Source organism: Oryza glaberrima, chromosome 4 (genome assembly GCF_000147395.1).
Source record: "Oryza glaberrima chromosome 4, OglaRS2, whole genome shotgun sequence".
NCBI classification, from domain to species: domain Eukaryota; kingdom Viridiplantae; phylum Streptophyta; class Magnoliopsida; order Poales; family Poaceae; genus Oryza; species Oryza glaberrima.
In genome coordinates, this window is record NC_068329.1 from 4,191,642 (window position 1) to 4,213,446 (window position 21,805).

The window sequence follows — 21,805 nt, forward strand, 5'->3', positions numbered from 1 at the left end:
CTAAAATGCATCGTCAACTAAAAGATCATCATTTATCTGCCCCTACAAAGAAAAAGATTAATCATTGGTTGTTTTATTATATATTTTCATAGCTATTTAGGTGCATGTATTACCGTCAAAAGCTGAGTGAAGCTATTTAGGTGCATGTATTCTCCAGGCTCCTCCTTGTCCATAGCAAAACTATCTTCTGCCACTTGTGTTGCTGCACCAACATGGAGTGCATTTTGCCTAGTCTTTTGTTCCTTCAAACCAAATAATGTAAAAAGATGAAGTGAACACATGACTGAATAGTAACATGGTATTGCAATATCTTTTTAGAACATACCTTCAGACTTTTACCCTTTTTTACTTTGTCGTTTTTGTGTAGTGTCTCGTTTTTTATCAAGCCAATTTCTTTTTCGCTTTGAACTTCTAACACGAACCTCCTTTTTATTTAGGCGTGCATTACTCAACAAGTTATTTGGGGACATAACCTCCTTGTGGGTTGCACTTTGATCTGAAGTACTAGCACATCCACTGAGGTGCTCTTCAATTTGCTTGCTAAGAATGTCAAGTGTATTATTTACTAACAATGTGCACTTAGGATAGCTAGCAGCTTGTTGGGCCAAAGTGAGAAACCTGTGGGATAGAAATTTGTAGCGAAGGGAAGCTTCCATCATTGGGTTCTCAATTATATTTATTCCCTTGCTGTCCGTTACTATTCCACTCCTTGCTTCCCGTGTCCATCGCTTTAATATATATTGTGCTGGAAGTGACTTGATGTTCATCAAATCAAGAACCTTTAGAGCATGCCCACACAATATTCCAATCCTATTAAATTGCCCACAGCTGCAAATAGATGTCTGCTCTGAAGGATCACCAACAACTCTGTACTCCTCAAATGTTAGATCTCCCTCAAAACTCCCAATTGATACTAGAAATTCATTATCGCCATCCCATGCTTTAGTGCATGCTGCCATTGATCTCTCATATTCCCCTTGAAAAGCTTCAAATATAATAGGGGTGTACACCTTGCTAGCTTGCAGCAGCATAGGTGTCCTCATTTTGATTCTAGGCAATTTTTTCCTTGAATCAAATTCGGAAGCTAGTTCCGTATTTCTTTTTCCTTGCACCACTCTTTCAAAATGCTTGAAAAAACGAATGATATCAAAATCAGATTTGAAATGAATTTTCAGGTCATTGTTGAAACTCTCACTCAATTGTGTACTTCTCATTCCCAATGTGAAAACATTCCTCATATAAGATTCAGCCCATTTTTCTTTCAACTTGTATATACTATCTAGCCAAGTTTGCTTGCTCACCTTTTCCCTCATGATGTTAAATTCATATTCAATTTTTGTCACATCCTCATACTCATACATGCATGCGCTAAAATCTGAAAGAATACTTGATTCTCCATTATTCCCTTGTGATAGATGTTTTGCAGCATTTTGTGAAATATGGAAGGTGCACAATCCATGCCATGCTACAGGAAATACTTCCTCAATGGCCTTTCCCATTGCTATATCTTGATCTGTATATATTGTTTTGGGATGCTTCCCATTATGTGCTTTTAGAAAAGTCTCAAAGAGCCACTTGAAAGAGTCGAATGTTTCATCATACATGAGAGCAGCACCAAAAACTACTGTTTCTCTAAAATGATTGAATCCAACAAAGACACCAAAAGGCCTGCTCTCATTGTTTGTTCCAAAAGTAGTATCAAAACTAACGACATCCCCAAAATGTGCATAGTCACTTATCATCTTAGCATCAGCCCAGAAAATATTTGCTATCTGTTCTTCACTGTCCATTTGCAATGCATATTGGAATGATGGGTTCTCAGCAATTTTGTCCTAGAAATACATAAGCATGCTACCTGCCTGACCATATGCCATCTCTCTTTGCTGCTTGCTCCGCAAATAATTCTTGCGATCACGAAGGCTATAGCTAAGACTATGTGATCCACCGACTTGGCGACTAGCCAACTCATGTGCTGCCTTTGGCCCAATTCCTGCATCATCAGCTGTTTCAATTTCAAAAGCTTGTAAATCTGAAATTTTCCTTGGTGAAACCATCAAGTGCAAGGTTTCAGGCAAGTGCAAGGAGTGATTGTGTTCCAAAACCAGGTTAGTCACTTTATACTTTTTCGTCTTTTTGTCCAATACTACACCCATGCGGACTTGACAATCAGTGCGGGTTTCAGCTCGGGGACACTTTGTTAGATGATCCCTCTTGTCTTGTCCTCGATGACCCTCATTTCCACAAACATATCTAAATGATGTAACTTTGTCATCTGATTGTCTTTTGTTTGTGTACCTTTTCCTAACCTCAAAACCTTTTTGACCTCCATAGTGATGCCAAAATATCCAAGCCTCATCTGGACTTTTGAATTCCATTCCAATGTGAGGTACAGAACATGGTACTAGCATTTCTCTATAAAAAAATATGAGACTAGTGCATACATATGACAAAAAGGAAAAGAATACACGAGCATGGAGATGTATTACAAATCTATCTCCTTCCATCTCACGAGTTAGATGGCAGAACTTGATTTGTATCTTCAGTCTGATGTTTCTTTGATGGCAAGGGGGGCAACCTAATAAGGGGAGTTTGATGAATTCTAAGAAGCTATTCATGAAGGATATAGAAGAAGATACGTAACTAGTGCAGACTTACGATCAATTGGAGAAAAGCTTCTTGTTGCTCGCTCACCATCTTCATCGCCGTAAGAACAGCAGCCGAATGGTCTTTTTTTTCCCTCCATCCGAGTATAATGGCACCCTTTTTTCCCTCCAGAAACAGAGCAACGAATGGCGGTGCACGGCAATGAGGATGTTTGTGGGCCATTTTCACTGGCATGGGCTGACCGCGAGCCCGTTTGACCGCCTTATTCGTTGCGCTCGTGCGACCGCCGCCGCCGCTGTGGAAGCCGTCGTTGTTGAGGACGGCAACGCCTGGAAGCTCTCGCGTGGGGGAGGACATGGGGCCGAGGGATGGAGAGGAGGCGAGGTTGAAGCAGTCTTCCTCGGCAGTCCACTCCTCTCACGCCCGCGTCGAGGAAGGCGGCGAGCCGCAGCGGAGCGGCGGGCAGCCATGCCGGGGATTGCTTTTTCTTTTCTTTTTTTTTGCGCGATGGCAGATTGACGAATGACGAGCAGTTTCGTTCGTTTTTGTCCCTCCGCGGTTGCTCGTAAATGGGCTGAATGGGCCGTCCTCGCCGCGCTCGTGCGATACGGAACGAAGGAAGCAGCAGCGCCGTGAGATGCCGATCGGACGATGGATCGACGCTGGACGTCCCTCTGACGTTGTGTGCCTAACGTCAGACGATCTGCTTCCACCAAGGGGTCAGTGATCTTTTGTACTCCCTCCGTCCCAAAAAAAAGACAAACCCTGAGTTTCTGTGTCCAACGTTTGACCGTCTTATTTGAAAAAAATATGAAAAAAATAAAAAGATAAGTCACGCATAAAGTATTAATCATGTTTTATCATCTAACAACAATAAAAATACTAATTATAAAAAAATTTACATAAGACGGACAGTCAAACGTTGAACACGGAAACCCAGGATTTGTCTTTTTTTGGGACGAAGAGAGTATGTATAGATCGGCTCAAACTGTATGTCACTCCCATTTATTCATGTACTTAGTACGATCTGATAATACAATCTGATAAGACTCATGTAATGTAATATACTATGGTTGTGTTTAGTTACTTGGCCAAAATTTTTTTTAAGTATACGGATACACATTTGAAGTGTTAACGTAGACTAATAATAAAACAAATTATACATTTTTCGCCTGTAAACTACAAGACGAATTTATTAAGCCTAATTAATTCATCGTTAGCAAATGTTTACTATAGCATCACATTGTCAAATCATAGAGTAATTAGGCTCTAAAGATTCGTCTCGCAATTTACATGTAAATTGTGTAATTGTTTTTTTTCATCTACATTTAATACTCCATGCATACGTCCAAATATTTGATATGACGAAATTTTCGGAAGTTTGAAGGGGGACATAAACACGGCCTATATAAGTCGGGATGTGTGTTTTTAATGTATGGGTCTATGAGGACGAGTCCCTCCTGTTTGGACCTATATCTCTGACTTTAGTGAGAAGCTGCTTCCAAGTACAACACATGAGCTCCTTCAGTTAAAAGAAAAACCAGACACTTCCCATTTATGAACACTTTCCTAGCTCAATGTTTTTGTCCTCTCGATTTATTAACTTGAAAATATTTCAGCTTTGAACCAAATTACCTTTACCAAGTCAGCACTACATCCCACGAAGCAACAGCAACGAGGTTGAAACGTAAATAGTTGTAGAGCTCAAGGCATATCTAGTGGAGACGAAACTAATTTTACCACATCACACGTGTGCTAGATGCCTAGATCTTTATTTCTATAAATAGAATTATCTTTTTTTCTGAATGAGTAAAGATTGATTGATTTTAGTGAACACTTCTGCTTACATGGCTTCTTAAAAACACACACACACACACTAGCATTTCGATGACCATTAGCAGGTATACTGGTGCTATACGGGAACGCCACATTTTTATTTGCATATGATGACCATTTATAATTACACTTTATTTGCATATGCCACATTCCTTAGCTCATGAGCATTAGTACAAAGAATGTTATAAAACACGGGCTTCATTTTTCAACCTGTCAATGAGCTCATCGACGGATGAAAGAATGACACCGGCTTTTCTCTTAGGTGGTTCAGTGACCTCAACTACTTCCATGTCTGATCTGATATCTACATCCAGATCTTCGGGGGTGACTTTCTTGATGACTTTTGATTTTGCCTTCATTATGTTTGGCAATGTTGCATACCTTGGTTGGTTCAGTCTCAAATCCGTGCTGTCACAAAAATCAAACAATAGTTTAGGCAATTTCTGAAATTGGCTCAAAACCACAATGCAATACAAAGATCCAGCTATGTGACAGAGATCACTAAATGATCGCAATGCTTATGAAGAATCGAAGAAGTACTAGCCTTGTTAAATAAAACTAAAACAAGAAAATAAATGTTTCATGGAACATACGTGATAACTGCAGGCAAATCCAAGCTAATGGTCTCGATTCCGCCATCGACCTCTCTCTCCACAGTAGCCTTTTCCTTGTTCAATATAACCTGCCAGAATCAAACAGCATCTTTGAATACAACTGCCTGTGTAACACAAACTTGAATTGGAAACACCATGATAAGAGAAAACCAATAAACACTTGGTCAATGTGAACCCATAGAAAACGCCATTACAGTGATTTTTTTTGGTTGCTCTACTATGTTCGGCCAACAAAAGGAAATCAGATATCTTGAAAGAAGAAAAAATTAATGTTCCTAAAATGGGATTAAAAAAACGGAACAGCAAACTTCCATCAGTGCTCAGAAATTCCTTCCACAATCTGAAAGATTAATAGTTCATTTGGTCCCTTGCTTCTTGCTCAAATTGGTCATTCAACTGTGAATTGGTATGTTAGCGCCCTGAGCTTCGTTAGTTGGCTTGTTTTAATGGTAATGCCTCTAATGACATCACAGATGGTCTCAGGCAGGCAATATCCAGGGTTCGGGCAGGCAATATTCAGGGCCTTCAAATGCTACAAACTATATAAAGTAACTGAATTGCCCTAATTTTTCTTACCATCGATGTAGGATGACCCTATGTAGTTCATTATTTGTTTTTTCAGGTGATGCAAAGCACGCATTTCAGTCACCTGCATAGTCTAAATTGGAAAGAAGGCGCTGACCGGACAAGTCCACACGGGACGCCACATGGCAGAAGGACGAAAATGAGCAAACCAAAAAAACTGTAAGGTCCTATGTGGCCAATTCCACAATTGTGGGAGAAACTATACCAAAGTTCAACACGAGCTTCATACAGTTTAGGGTCTAGGAGCAGATCATTTAAATGCAGAAAAAAATTGAAGGAGCAAATACATTGATAAGAACTCATTTGGTAATCAAATTAAAGGTAATGGTTGTCTAGGTTTAAATATCAATGGGACAACCCTTGGGTAACTGGGGGTTTTGGCCCTGGATCTCCCCAGCCAGGAGCTGTGTTTGAGGAGAGGATTAACAGGCACGGGGGGAAGTGATGAGAAGGGGAGAACAAATCTTCAAGTAATGAACTTAAAATGACAAGCCCAGCCCAGCCTGCTGTGCCATGCTCTTGGCGCCCCACTTGCATGCGAGGGCAATCATGACAGCAGTAAAAAGCAATGGAAGGAGTAACAAAAAACACACCTTCGAGGCAAAGGTTCCTTGTGGCCAATTAAGCAACCCAGCTAGCATTTGTCCTGTTTGGTTGCAATCATCATCAATTGCCTGCAATTACCAGAAGATATAATACCTGATGATTATATATATATATACAATTTCAAGTTAAATTTCCTATCACTAGTTAGCTAATATTTTCTTATTCGTCTTTTGTACGTACTCATTTGCTCATGACAGCAAAGACTGTCAACATTTTGAAAAAAAATCAAGACGTCAAAGTTTAATAAAATAGTACTAAGGATTCAAGTCTTATATGCAGCAATTAGACAATGTCATGAAATAATCCAGGAGCATTAGGTCTAAAGTGGGGAAAATGCACCAATTCTACACTTTGAACTTTCATATTAAACAGGGTCAACAAAGTCAAGCACTATGAGGACATGTGTAGGAGCAATTTGCCAATTTCATGGATGTTGAACACAAGTACACTGTATAGAGATGCACCCTAGTGTCTCAGAATAATACTGTACCTCACTTTAGGGCAATAAATTAAATTAAGGTAGAAGCAAAATCAGCAAATGGCTTGCATTAACACAACCATGGTTCTCTCATATCTCACTTTATTTTTTGAGATGGGATCTCACTGTTGGTACCATATTGCATATTGGTAACTAAATTTGCACTATACAATCACATGGATATCAACATTGTCAATTTACACAAGCTTCAACGAACCAAGAAGTAAACCACTAAGATTCAACCCAAAACACACTAATAGCAACCTTTATTTTATTTTATTTTTTTGCGGGGAAATAGCAACCTTTATTATCGTAAGAATGAAGTACTAAGCTCCAAATACAGAGTCAATCATTCCATATTCACAAAAGTCATGCCCCCCAAATCACAGGAATATGTCTTGATTAGATGAAGCCGTCAAAATGTAATCACAAGCACACAATTAATTATGCTGCAAAAATGAAAGCTCTCGATCAAATTGAGATACCCAATCCCAGTCTCAACAAGCTAACAAGAATCCCTAATGCAATAAAACATAACAAGATATGTAATGAGGCAAGAAGTATATAATAATCCTGAAATCCCATGAACTCTTCGCATTAAGAACATTATTAAGAACATTAAGAATGAAAGCTCTCGATCAAATTGAGATACCCCAATCCCAGTCTCAACAAGCTAACAAGAATCCCTAATCCCTAATGCAATAAAACGTAACAAGATATGTAATGAGGCAAGAAGTATATAATAATCCTGAAATCCCATGAACTCTTCGCATTAAGAATGAAAGCTCTCGATCAAATTGAGATACCCCAATCCCAGTCTCAACAAGCTAACAAGAATCCCTAATCCCTAATGCAATAAAACATAACAAGATATGTAATGAGGCAAGAAGTATATAATAATCCTGAAATCCCATGAACTCTTCCCATTAAGAAAATCCTTGGATAATCACACTATGAAGCAAAAAAGAATCACCACAACTAGGTAATCATGCAGGAACATCACCTACCTACAATCCCACGAATTTATCAGTGAAATCAAGTAAATCCAATCTCTATACCACAAAATCGGTCAAATCGAAGATTGGGCGCGCCTACCTGCTTGCCGAGGATGACGAGGCCGGGGTTCTCCTGGAGCGCGAGGGAGCGGAGGATCTTGGCGACGGTGAGGGGGAGGAGGGGGCGGGAGGGGTCGGGGTCGTGGAGGACGTGGACGGCGCGGTCGGCGCCCATGGCGAGCGCGGTGCGGAGGGTGTCGGCGGACTGGGAGGGGCCGACGGTGGCGGCGACGACCTCGGTGGCGGCGCCGGCCTCGCGGAGGCGGAGCGCCTCCTCGACGGCGATCTCGCAGAATGGGTTCATGGACATCTTGACGCTCGCCGTCTCGACGCCCGTCCGGTCGGGCCTCACCCGCACCTTGACGGCGTAGTCCACCACCCGCTTCACCGCCACTAGGATCTTCATGCCTCGCCACGCGACGGCAATGGTGGGCGCCCGGCGACCTTACCTTCCTCCTCTTCACGGGGAAAGACCACTGGTAGTAAGGACCTTATAGAAAAGTCGTTTTTTCATTTGGCTTTTTAAGTCATAAACCACTCTAATATTATTAAGCCAAAAGCTAAATTGGAGAAGCTTTTATTTTTTTAATTTATATAAAATAGATATTTAATTCACCGGTTTATAAATTATATAACCCAATAAATTTACTTAAAATTCTAAACCCACGAGCCTGAGCCTAGGTCTGGGCATATGCAAAAGCAAGAAGAAGAGAGGAGAGTTGCGAGTTAGAGCATCTCACTGTTTCTGACTCATCACTTAGGTGGCGTTTGTTTGTTTTTTCTTAACACCGCGGTAGCGTTTGGCTGATGAGGAAAAAAGATAAAAAGGGGTGGAAATATTTTGATACCCTTGTTTCGTTTGGTTTTTGGTTGAATGAAAAAAAAAGAGACATGACTAATTAGTCTTAACCAACTATCATTCTAACAAATGGCAAAAAACAGTATACATTTCGAGTATGCAAGGATGCAACCGTAAGGAAAAGATTTCTAATAGCTAACCTTCAAATAAAATTTTCTTTTAAATTACTTATCAGGTCTATTATCCAATGTTATAATTAAATTTTACATGATTATATTCCGAGGAAAAATATGTTTTAAATTACTTTTATTGTATATGTAAATTAATTTTTATCATATATGTAAATTACTTTTAAATTTAATTAAATTACTTCTCATATTGTTAGTTTTTTACTTTTATTGTTAATTTTAGTTAGCTCTATAATTGACGATAATTAAATTTAATTTCTAAATAGACTTATGTTTTTACCCTTAACCCCACACAACGGATTTACTTTTAATTCCGTGAAAACTTACTTTTATTTGTGTTAAGTTACTTTTAGGATTTATGTAAATTACTTCCAGGATTTATTGAATTTAGTAAAAAGTTCATATACCCCTAAACTTTGGATAGAAATCCATCTAGCACCCCCAATTTTGAAACTAGACATCAAGCTTCCAAACTTTGCAATACTGTTTATATTACAACTTTGGATGGTTTTGGATGGTGATTTTGTATAATTGGAAGCTTAAAAAAGTGGTTTGAATAGCCAGTATCACATATTTACATATTATCAATCATCAATAGCTGGTCATCAATCTATAATCTCTAGTAATGTTGTACTAATATTATATCGACATTCATTTGTAAGTGGGAGATAAAAAATGGGTAAAAAAGATTTAGGTGAAGATTTTAACATATATGTTCAATACATATGTCACATTGATAAACTCATCTAACGTATATATAAATGATATAAAAACCACTTTAACGAACCACCTTAGAATATCTAAATAAGTGAAAGGATGATCCTTTATTTGTTACATCATCTGCGGAAAATATCATAAAGTTCTCATCGAGAAACTTCTATTGCAGAAAGGTCCTTCCACATCCCTATGGAATAGTCTTTCATTTTTTCGTTTTCATCCTTCTTTCTTATCCTCTTTACTATCCAGTCCCCCCACCTCACCTAGCTGTTGGCTAAGTTAGAGAACAAAAATAAGAACAAAAGCAAGGCACGATACAGTTGAATCCCAAAAAAACTTCAATTTCCTACTATAACAATATGGATATAGTAAATTTGCTAAGATTTATGTGTGGCAAGTACAAAGTAAATTCTATAAATACGCTTTAGCATTCACATGCAGGGCAATTCGACGCCCCTACGCGAAACACAAATTGATGTCCTATATTTAGAAAATACCAAGAAACAAAAAAAAAATGAATTAGTGGTGACACTCTTCCAAAGTCGGAAGAATATTTTTTTAAATGAAGGTTGAAAAAATTGATTATGTCATTTATTTGTTGATAAGCAGAAAAACAAAATCTTTAATACCTACAACACACGTATATCATCGTTATGAGCCATAGCTATTTGAGGCGGCCATTATAATTATCGAACACTTATCTAAGCTAAAGAAAAGAAAAAAACATGTTCTAGCCAAATCAATAAAAACTAAGAGTGTTTTTTTTGAAAAAAAATAGAGCAAGAGGCTTTTAAACACATTGGAACGTATCGGAATGGACTAATTTTTTTAAAAAAAAATTAGGGGCGTGTTTTGTCGTCCATACTGTGCACCCTCATCAACGGTCCTATTGACATGTGAGATTCACGGTAAATTCTACATGTGTGGCGTGATTATGGTTCTCATCATAATTCATACAGTTTAGCATGCAACATGTATAACATTTGTGATGGACCACATCATAAAATTCCCTAAAATCGGTGGGGTTCCCGGCCGTGAGGGGGGTTCGGACGAACCCGAGGTTCGACCGAACCAGGGGTCGGCCCAACCAGGCCATGGTTTAGCTGGCGGCCTCTTCTCCTGATCCTTGTTGCAGACTTGTGAATTTTGGCCCAATTCATCATGTCAATTCTGAGTTCTTGGCCCATTTTATACATAAGTCTGATTCTCGACATCGTCCGATTGATTGATTGTTTGATTTGATGTCAATTCTTCTCCACTTTATGGTTATTCTCTGCAAAAGATTAGTAAACCTAATACTAATACTAGTGGAATATTATTATTTTAATACAAAATATGCATTGCAAGCATGACTAGTTCTCCTCTATTTTGTTAATATTGACGGTCGAAACTGATCGCTAATGACCGTCAACAGCCGGGATGTCACACGATCCCTCAAAGGACCTGACGTCCCCGTCGGTCCAACTCACCCACACAAGCATAGGCAAATCCCAGGAACAAAACCCCTCTTAGCGCATGTCCGTATATCCAGTGTTGGCGCCATATGCCATGCCATGTGCCTCACACAGAGTCCACATGTGGCATGCACCATATGCCCGCATATTGACACGTACGTGCAACTGCGAGGGTCGGCTGTGATATCATTTGTAACAACCACTCTTCAGAAACGCGTAGCCCAGCACATCCGACGGGCGAGCCAACTTACGCATCACTCCACTTACACTTTCTTCTACGCTTCGTGTAAAAAGGTTAACCCAGTAGCGATATGGTTGGAAGAACAAGCCCTTATAGGTTGGTTCCACCCTTGCTAAACTAGTAAGGTGGTACGAAACATGCACACACAGCTCTCATGGGCCACACAAGCTATATCCTAATTAGGCTGGGAAGTCACACAAATGGTATCAGATAGACCCTAGACAGGGATCAAGTAGAAATTTCGGGTGTATAGAAGGGATTGTGTAAATTTTAGAGGTATGAGAGAGATTGCATGAATTTTTAAGAGTACAGGGAATTTACTCTATTATGCCAGATTTTGCAACATTGTTGTAGCTATTGTATATATCGCACCCAATTCTTTTTTTTTAAAAAGCAAATACTAGCGACACCCGGTTCTTATACTATATATACTTGATGCAGAAACATCAATATCTTCAACAAACAGTTGAGTGCGTTCATGAAACAAAGGGAAATGTTGATATCGTCCTCAACCTACAAGACATGCTGTAATTATTCCCTGAGGTATCAATCAATTCAGTTAACTTTTATATTTCTCAAGTAGAAATCATACGATATCACTTTAAAATAACATCATGTTCTTTCACTGTGGTTTTTTTTTTGCAAATACATCTAAAAATACCCGCTGCAATGCGCGGGGTATTGTGTAGTATGTGTTGTCAGTGTTGATATCTCCTCCCTAATCCAACCATCCATCCAATCGCCACCTGAGGTGGAATGTTTGTTTCTCAATTTTTCACCTTTTGCATTCATCCCATTTGCTTTAAGATTCATTTTCAGCTTACCAAGTGAACCTAAGAAAGCACACAAGAATCATTTTATAACTTAGGTAATGTTTTCAGTATAAATAATGAAAATATGTAAAATTGCCTCATGATCGACTTAAAGGAAGAATACGATTAGTTTAAAATGTTTGACATGTAACATATCCAATATTAAAGTTTGAGTATTGCTATCCATACTTAAAAAAAAAATTTAAAAACATATAGTGTAAACTCTATATATATACAGTGCAAATGTACGAGGAAACTATCGTTAAAGGATGACTAAGATTTATCTACGTCACCATAGTTTTACTCATGATGACGTAGATAAATATCAGGCTTCCATTTTGCATCCAACGATAATTTCCAGGTTTACACACTATATATGAAGTTGCACTACATATTTTACAAAAATACCTTACAAAGTTTTTACAAGCAAAGCTAATAACAATTCTCACTAAAAAAAAAAGCTCTTGACCATTTGATTTTAACCATATGAAAGTTACAGTACTCACAGCATGCAACATCTGCGTTTGAAAAGTTTTTAAGAAAAAGTTTGCATGCAAATGAAAGTTTAGGTGTGTAAATAGGATGAACGCAACCGTTAAGAAGCAAACCAGACTTTCTCACTATGTTCTGCTGCTGCCGTATTGTTAAAGACAGCAGTGCACGTCTGACCGGAAAAACTATCCAGTTTGAACGCCATGGCTCGGCAGCCCGCGCTCGTCGTCGTCGTCGTCGCAGCTGTCGCGCTCGCCGGCGGCGGCTCGCTCGGCTTCGAGTTCTACGAGGCCACCGTCGACGCCATCCAGCTCGGCTTCAGCAACGGCAGCCTCACCTCCACGGCGCTCGTCCGCTTCTACCTCGACCGCATCGACCGCCTCAACACGCTCCTCCACGCCGTCATCGAGGTCAACCCCGACGCGCTCGCCCAGGCGGCGCGCGCCGACGCCGAGCGCGCCACCGGCCACCGTTGCGGCCCGCTCCACGGCGTGCCCGTCCTCCTCAAGGACATCATCGCGACGCGCGACCGGCTCAACACGACGGCCGGGTCGCTGTCGCTGCTCGGCGCGGTCGCCAGGCGCGACGCCGGCGTGGTGGCCCGGCTGCGGCGCGCCGGCGCCGTCGTGCTCGGCAAGGCCAACCTCCCAGAGTGGGCCAACTTCCGCAGCTCGCCGGGTCTCCGCGGCTGGAGCGCACGCGGCGGCCAATCCCGGGTAAGCAGCCGGCGGCAAGCTCGACACAGCTGCCGCCTGCCATGGCGATCGAACGCAAGCTAGACTGGGCGTCATCTAACTGTTTGTGTGTGTGCGCGCGCACGTGTGACGTCCGCAGAATCCATACGTGCTCTCGGCCGATCCGTGCGGGTCGAGCACCGGTCCGGCGATCGCCGCGGCGGCGAACATGGCGGCGGTGACGGTGGGGACGGAGACGACGGCGTCGATCCTGTGCCCAGCGGCGGCGAACTCGGTGGTGGGGATTAAGCCGACGGTTGGGTTGACAAGCCGGTCAGGTGTTATCCCGTTCACAACTAGACAGGACACTGTCGGGTAAGTTTTTATTTTCACCAGCTAGTTTGTATATGCTATAAAAGTTGTTAATTCGTACTCCCTCGGTTTCGTATTCTCAGTTGTTTTAACGTTTTTTTCTAGGTTGATTAAATTTATATAAAACCATAATAATAATTTTAACATAAAACAAACATGTTTTCGAAACATATCCAATGTTACATCTAATGAAAGTAATTTGGTGTTATAGATGTTGCTAAATTTTTCTATAAATTTAGTTAAACTAAAAAAGTTTAACTAGTAAAAAAAAGGTCAAAACGACTTATAATATGAAAATGTAGTTGTACAGTTTATTAACAGTAATTATTTCTTTGTAGCTTTATTAAAATTCATTATTGGGTATTATGTTTCTATTTTCAAATTAAGTATGCATTGGCATAAATATGAGTACGATATTTTAGTCATTTGGTTTTATTTTTTTATAAATTAAAATATATTTATTCAAATATAAATTAATTTATTTTTCAGAATTGATAACCAAAAATTCATAAAAAATACTTGCAATTGTCCGATATTTACTTGGCATCTAAACTGTGTGGACGATGCATCCCAATACATAGTTTCATTGTTTTATTTATTTGCTACTCTTGAACTCGAAAAGTTAGAATAAAAATAATAATGCCATGTTGTAGTTGTCAAGGGGTCACATATTTCTTACATTTTCCTTAATTAAATAATTCTGCAATTGAACATTAATGATTATCAATTTATATCAGATATGGAGTCAAACTACTATAATATCATCCTACAAACAATATTGGTATTTTTTTGGCCTTTTCTTCGGTTAATGAGGGGATTTCCTAACAATGTTGTATGAATATAGGTTTAGAGGTTGTAAAATTAACCATATAAACTTTATGAGCATAGGTATATCTCATAGCCCATTTTTCTTAATTTGACATCTAAAGTATTTCTTATCCTATCAAAACATTAATTTTACATATGTTGAATTTTGATTTCGAATACACAGACCGTTATGTCGAACAGTGGCAGATGCTGTCCATGTGTTGGATGCTATTGTGGGTTATGATGCTCTTGATGCCAAAGCCACAAAAGCAGCATCGAAGTATATCCCTGCTGGTGGATATGTGCAATTCTTGAGAATTGATGGGTTGAAGGGTAAGAGGATTGGCATACCAGACGGTTTTTTTGATTTCCCAAATGGAACTGTCAGGCAGATGGTGTACAAGCAACACCTCAACACAATGAGGTAATTTTTTAAGGATCTAGACCATAGCCCAAATAATATTTATTTGTTAACTTAGCAATATATATCTAACGCGGGGATATTTGTATCGTTTACGTAAGATCCTATGATAAGAATATTATGACAATACTTCAGTGATTTTTCACATTTTGTAAGTATATATAGGAAGACTACCTCTATGGTCATCTCTACTACGACCACTGTTATCCCCAGCAGAGATAATTTTAAGAACCATGAGTTCTACTACTGGTAGAAAAAAATATTCTACTAATATAAGTTGTGGTGGTAGTATAAATAGATATGACCTATTAGATGAGAAACAGGAAAATTTAGGTTGTTGATATGGTCAACATAATTCGTTTAATTTGTGACATGATGGGATTGTGCCAAAAATATATACATAGTACAAGGAAATAAAATTAATATGAGTTGTGTATTGAAGAAAAATAATGTTGGGTTGTGTAAGTTATCTTGCCTTGACTTTGGGCAGAAAAGACAATGACTTCAAAGTTCAAAACGAGCAATTTAGTTCATACATGAAACCCCAACACCCCAGCTAACAACCATGTTGTTATCAATTAATGCTTATATTCCCTTTCGGAAGTTGGTATTGGCGTATTGCTACAAGAATTAAACTAAAAAATTGGTTGAAGATTATTTTTACCTATCACATTTCAGAGGTAATCATCAACGAAATTTTTGAACCTTCTCTCTTCCCTGTACGATGCTTTGCCGAAGTTGTCTAATATCATATATGTAGCAATTGAGTAATATTACCAGAAATAAACTACAACCAATTAATTAATTGTTACTCATCTCTGAAGGCAACAGGGTGCAGTTCTAATCGAAAACCTCGAGATAGCTAATTTGAGTGTCATATTCGATGGCACTAAAAGTGGATTGCTCACCGCATTGCTGGCCGAGTTCAAGCTAAACCTGAACAACTATCTGTCAGACTTATCATACTCGCCAGTTCGTTCTCTCGCTGAAATAATTGCATTCAACAATGCACATCCTGTCGAAGTTAGTCCTAACACAATTCACTAATTCGTACTTAAATCCTTTACCTTCTTTCAAAGCAAGATAAACCTCTAAATTTTACTGACAGAATTTCTGAGCTACTGAGCTGCAGGAGGAGCTGAAAGAGCATGGACAGAGCATCTTGCTGATGTCTGAAAACACAGCCGGGATCGGCCCTGCAGAGAAGGCTGCGATCCGTCGTCTCAACGAGCTGTCAGTGAATGGGGTGGAGAAGCTCATGAACGATCATCAGCTGGACGCCATTGTGACGCCGGACTCCGCCGCCGCCGTCGTCCTCGCCTTCCATGGCCTCCCCGGCGTGGTTGTGCCGGCAGGGTACGACGAGAAAGGAGTCCCCTTTGGTGTCTGCTTCGGTGGATTGAAGGGGTACGAGCCGAGGCTAATTGAGATGGCTTATGCCTTCGAGCAGGTTACCAAAGTGAGAATGCCTCCAATGTTCAAGCCATAGATTATGCAGTTTCAGGTTGCAAGTGTAAAAAAAAAACAAACTAGATGATATCCCGCGTGTTGCTGGTGTGCCGTTGCTCAAATTGTTTGGTTTCAGGTTACAAATTTTCAACCAGTGTGTGAGAAAATAAAGTACTACTTTTCGTACTACTACTCCCTCCGTCCCAAAATATAAGCATTTTTAGCTATGAATATAGACAAGCCAAAAGTTGTTATATTTTGGGACGGGGTAGTAAGTTCATTTGTAGCAATTTCATGATAAATTAGTGTGAAATGAGAAAGAACAAAATGTGACCTATTAATATGAAAGTATTCCATCCATCTCAAAACATAAGGGACTTTGATTAAATGGAACATAGCCTAGACCTACTAATCTGGATAAGAATGGACAAGAAGTTTGTCCAGATTTGTCCAGATTCGTAGTATAAGTATATATCATATATGGAGTTGCCTATGAGGCACATTTTATTTTCCTTTAGGTTATCCTCCGTCCATCTTTCGGATAGCGAATGAATTTCTAGTAATACCCCACCACGTTTGTTATTTAGGCCCGGTTTGGTAGGGCTCCGAACTCCAACTCCTAACTCTAAACTCCCACTCCAGCGAGGGCTAGCTCCTATAGGAGTAGATACCTATTGAAAAAGTGTTTGGCTAACTTTTTAGCTCTAGATCTGAAATTGCCTTAAAAAAAATCCCCAATCCCGTCCCCGGCGCGCCGCCCTTCCCTGGCCACACGCCGCCCTTCGCCGGCAACGCATCGCCACCCGCCGTCGGCTGCCCTGTCCCCGCCCTTGCGTCTCCCGCGCGCCGCTGCCCTGTCCTCGCCCGCACGCCGTCCTCGCCAGTCGCCGCCCTTGACTCGCCGCGGTGACGGACGAGCGAGCTCCACGGCAGCAGCGGACGAGCGAGCTCCGCGGCGGTGGACGAGCGAGCTCCGCCCTGTCCCCTCCCCCGCGCCGTCCCTGCCAGTCGCCGCCCATGCGCCGTCCGCTTGTCGTCCCCGCTCGCGCCGCCTGTGCGCCCGTGCGCTGTCCCGCCCACGCGCCGCCGACCCCGCGGCGCCGCCGCTGCCCGCCGCCACCGATGCCCGCCGCTGCCGCCCGCCGCCACCACTGCCGACGTCCGCCGCTGCCGCTGCCGACGCCAACGCCGGCCGCCGGTGTGAAGGGAGAAAGATGGGGAGGAGAGAGAACGGGAGATGGGTTAGATAGGGGTAGTTCAATGGTATTTTGGTGTAAAAACCCTAAAAAATAAAGGGTAGTGGGTCTTTTGGGGTGGAGTGGAGCTGTGGAGCAGCAAAAACCCAGCTCCACCCCTGTAGTACAAATTTGTGGAGCAGCTCTGCTAACTCCGCTCCAGAAAATAGAGAATCTGTACCGTTTGGCACAGCTCCAGCTCTAGGTAAGTTGGAGTTGAGAGCTGGAGCTGTGCCAAACGGGCCTGAAGTGTGCGACTGAATTGGAGTTTTCCATCTTGAATTATATATCAGCACATTCATCTCTTTTATTTATCAGACGACACTTTAAATTGTTTATAAAGAACCGTAAAAAAGACTTAATACTTTGTTTCTGTTGGAAAGAGATAAATATCAACCAACACTACTAGCTTGTAACTCTAACATGTCTTTTTAAGCTTTAGGGCATATTTGATTTCTCCGGCCTTCCCCTGATCCAAGCTTGAAATGTACACATTCGGAATGAAAAATAAAGCACACAAAATATGTATAGGATTTGGAGGCATCGAGAACATTGATCTGGCCAATAAAGAAGCTTAGGTAAGAACAACCTCAGCATGTTCTTGGTAAGGTTAATTATTATATTTTCTGTTTCACTGCATATTTCACTGTTTTTTCTTATCAAGTAAATTGCATTGTCTCTACCTTGACTTTACTTGCACTGGTGGAGAAACCATTTTGGTCGGTCGGCCAAAATACACAATAGTCCCGGTTACAATAAAAACCGGGACTAAAGATATCTTTAGTCCCGGTTCAAAAGGTTAGAGTAGTTTTTTTTATCTTTATCCCGGTTGGTATTACCAATCGAAACAAAAGATCTATTTTTAGTCCCGGTTGGTAACACCAACCGGAACAAAAGATCTCTATTATCCGGGACTAAAGATCTATTTATAGTCCCGATTGGTAACACTAACCGGAATAAAGATCGGCATGTGCAACATGGGCGACGGAGAGTACGAGGCTAAATCGAGGAGGAGGAGGAGCAGTTAATATATTCTATCTCCTCCCTGGCCTTATCTCTTCCTCCTCCATATCTCTTCTTTTTAGAATTTGTGTGTGTATTTGATTTGTGTGTGATGTGAATTCATCAGTGATGAATTTTGTAAAATTTGTGATGTATCTGTGATGTATCGATTTGGGGAGTTGAGGATTTGGGGATAATTTATTTGGGATTTTAGGATGGGGATGGGGTGAAATCAATATATTAAAAACAATGAAGAAAAGAAAATAATAATGAAGCAACCGGATCTAGCTAGCCTAGCTCTATCTTTATATTTAGTCCCGGTTGGTGTTACCAACCGGGACTAAAAAGACTCTATCTCACCAACCGGGACTAAAAATAGATTTTTACTTCCGGTTTTTTTTACCCGGAACTAAAGATAGTGATCTTTAGTCCCGAATTGGTAGTCCGGTTTGAAAACCGGGACTACAGTGAGATTACGAACCGAGAGTAAAACCCCTTTCTCCACTAGTGTTGACATATAATGCTATTTAACGGAACATATTACATTTCTTTTGTATTTCTCTTTTTCTTTTCAGTGTATGACAATTATGTGGAGAAGCCGATAAAGGGTCTTGAGTGTGACAAAAAACTCGAGTGCCATAGCTATTTTCATCTTCTTTGGATTTCATGTTGTTGCAATGCTGCTGGGGGTATGACGAGCGAGGAGATTCAAACTCACCCCAGTTGTTTTGAACCATACATACTAGTAATTTGTCCATGCTAATGCTACGGTGTAATAATATTTTGATTAATAAATTATATTATTAAATTTCATGTTAGTCAAATTACATTTCTAGAATCAGTCTCATATGTTAATTTAAGACGAAGGGCAAAAATATCATATTGTCTGAAAAAAATAATTTAAGACCATCAACTATATCTAGGCTAAATTCTTTCCCATGAGTCGCTTTTCAAACTACTAAACGGTATGCGTTATGCGAAAAGTTTATATAGGAAAGTTGTTTTCAAAAATCATATTAATCTGTTTTTTAAGTTCTTTTATAACTAATACTTAATTAATCACGTGTTAATCTATCGCTCCGTTTTCCGTGCGGAGGGGAGGGTTTCCCAACCTCTCCAAAAGAAAACAGCCGTAATCACCTCGACACAAGTCTAAGGACAATATATGTCCATGTGTGGCGGGGTAAAAATAAATTGAAGACACATTGCATGATTAGATCCAGACATTCATTTCAAAAGCATTATAAGACCAAGTGCATAGACATTGAAATGCCAAAAATTGACCTGGCATGGCCAAACTCAAAATGAAAGCTAAACCCTGTAAACATTCAAATTCTGTTTCTCACACGACATCCCACATTCCACTTGCTTTGATTGGAGTGAATATGGTTGAGAATATGTTCATCTCGGATCCAAAATATACCTTGCTTAAGAAATAAGTTGACATGCATTGCAATTTTAAACAAATATTAAATTTGTTAGCTTGACCTTTAGAATTATAATAAATCAGTACCTATTCAGGATATTCAAGGTACACAAAAGAATGCCAAATTACTGCAAATAAAAGGAGCATCCACATTGGTCTCGACAATTCTAAGTCTTTGCTTACATGGTCATGAAAGGGCAGTCACATTCTAATTCTGAGACAAGAAAGCAATACCTACATAAGGGTGTTACAGGCCACATAAGGGTTATAGGCCTCCCAACTGCATTTGCATGAATCTGGAATAAAACAAATAGTGGCAATCCATTTTCAGTTAAATGGAACACACGGAGTTGAGAAATCAATATAAAATCAAATGCAGATGTTATAAGTCATAACCAATTGATTTTTTTAATTCTAAAAGCAATCAACCAAGAAATAGAGGGCAAAGTTCATCGATCATCAACTAATAATACCTTAAGTAGTCCCGCATTCTTGAAGCAGTCAAAAATTTTGGTTAACAATGAACATGTTATCTGATCATTTCAGATGAGCGGGATGCCTAACCTGAAATCTGCCTTGGTTTGTCCCTACGGCAAGATGAGTGCCACGCTGCGCCCAACCGACAGAAATTAACATTATAGAGACCTGTCAACCACAGCGTCTCATCCAACCATAACCAAGTCCAATATAGTTAAAGCAATTGGTTTCTTAGGACTGAAAACTTTATCGAATTTCAGTCTCAGGAATTTTTCAGACAAAAATTTTGAGAAAATTCTTTCAGGTTATAAATCCTGAACTTCTATGCTGCATGTTGGACTGACGTACATTACTTTTTTTTCTTCTTGATCTAAAAGTGAACTTAAGCAATTCTAATCCCAGAGATGGCCCTAATTAAAATCTGCCTGTCCAACGGTCCCTGTTTTTATACATACATGCATGCAACAAAAAAAAATTAAAACCGTTTATTAATCTATTATCATTGATGAATAATTATAATTAGAGCATTTGCCTTATTACAAGATTAGAGGAGCATAATAGGTAAATGTAGATCAACCAACTCCCTTTTCATGGCTAACATTTGATAGAAAATCCTCCATAAAAATCCATCAAATGTAATATTTATAATGCAATTACAATGTAAGTATAATTAGGGTTAAATAAGTCACATTAAACTACACAAAACAATTGCTAGGTACCAAACAATCTGTCAAACTCATGATCTCTGTCATGCAACAGAACAATGGAGCTATAAAAAGATTGAAAGAACTGGATAATAATTTGGAAAGCCTGAAAACAGGAAGTACGTGCAATTTGGGCCAGCAGTTCACAAAGCAAATGTACAACAATGCTTGTTTGTTCAATCGAAATTAAAGAAGTGAACTTCTACAGTGTATGTATGTATGATGAGAAAAATGTGGACGACTGCGTAGCATTTCAATCTCATACCTGCTGTGTGGGTTCCTGCTGCTATGGAGGCTCCTGTTGATGTTGCTCGTAATTGCCATAACCATGTATCCATTGATGTCCCGTACTCCCGTCGGGGTTAACCTGTGGACAAGCAAGATGCAGCTAGCATCAACAGACAAGAATTCAACTCTGTACACAGAAAACCCCCCCTACAAATCCCAATATGCTATCACGGCAGAAAATCCACAAGATGGCGACCTGGAGGAAGGCCGCCCGGTGCCCTAGTTCTGTGGTCGCCCGTCGAGCTTGTCCGTGGCCCTGACTGAGGCGAGGAAGGCGTCACGGTGAGGGATACTGGTCGGCAGGGGATTCCGGTGGTGGCGCGACGGATAGCAGACGATGGAGGCTCATCGGAGACCAAACGACGGCGGCGCGACGGAAACTGGCAACGGCGTGACGAAGGCCAACGGTGGCGGATTGACGGCCTACGGGGCGGCGGCAATTAGGGTTGGTGGCAGTGCGCTCCTGAGG

At 40.3% G+C, this 21,805-nt stretch overlaps 3 protein-coding genes across 3 annotated transcripts; 1 reads left to right on the forward strand and 2 right to left on the reverse strand.

Moving 5' to 3' along the window:
* On the reverse strand, nt 1–1,790 carry LOC127770210 (protein FAR-RED IMPAIRED RESPONSE 1-like). The gene is made up of 4 exons (XM_052295877.1): nt 1,302–1,790; nt 423–1,127; nt 114–242; nt 1–42 (listed from the first exon to the last, which is right to left on the reverse strand). The coding sequence occupies exons 1-4, from the start codon at nt 1,788–1,790 to the stop codon at nt 1–3; spliced, it is 1,365 nt and encodes a 454-aa protein (XP_052151837.1).
* A 2,727-nt stretch (nt 1,791–4,517) lies between these two features.
* On the reverse strand, nt 4,518–8,261 carry LOC127769567 (electron transfer flavoprotein subunit beta, mitochondrial). Its single transcript, XM_052295163.1, has 4 exons — nt 7,819–8,261; nt 6,233–6,313; nt 5,034–5,122; nt 4,518–4,848 (listed from the first exon to the last, which is right to left on the reverse strand). The coding sequence occupies exons 1-4, from the start codon at nt 8,182–8,184 to the stop codon at nt 4,623–4,625; spliced, it is 762 nt and encodes a 253-aa protein (XP_052151123.1). The 5' UTR covers nt 8,185–8,261; the 3' UTR covers nt 4,518–4,622.
* A 4,423-nt stretch (nt 8,262–12,684) lies between these two features.
* On the forward strand, nt 12,685–16,597 carry LOC127771725 (probable amidase At4g34880). The gene is made up of 5 exons (XM_052297650.1): nt 12,685–13,197; nt 13,316–13,530; nt 14,519–14,758; nt 15,580–15,778; nt 15,888–16,597. Exons 1-5 carry the CDS (start codon nt 12,685–12,687, stop codon nt 16,242–16,244), a joined length of 1,524 nt encoding a protein of 507 aa, XP_052153610.1. The 3' UTR covers nt 16,245–16,597.
* The last annotated feature ends 5,208 nt before the right edge of the window (nt 16,598–21,805 follow it).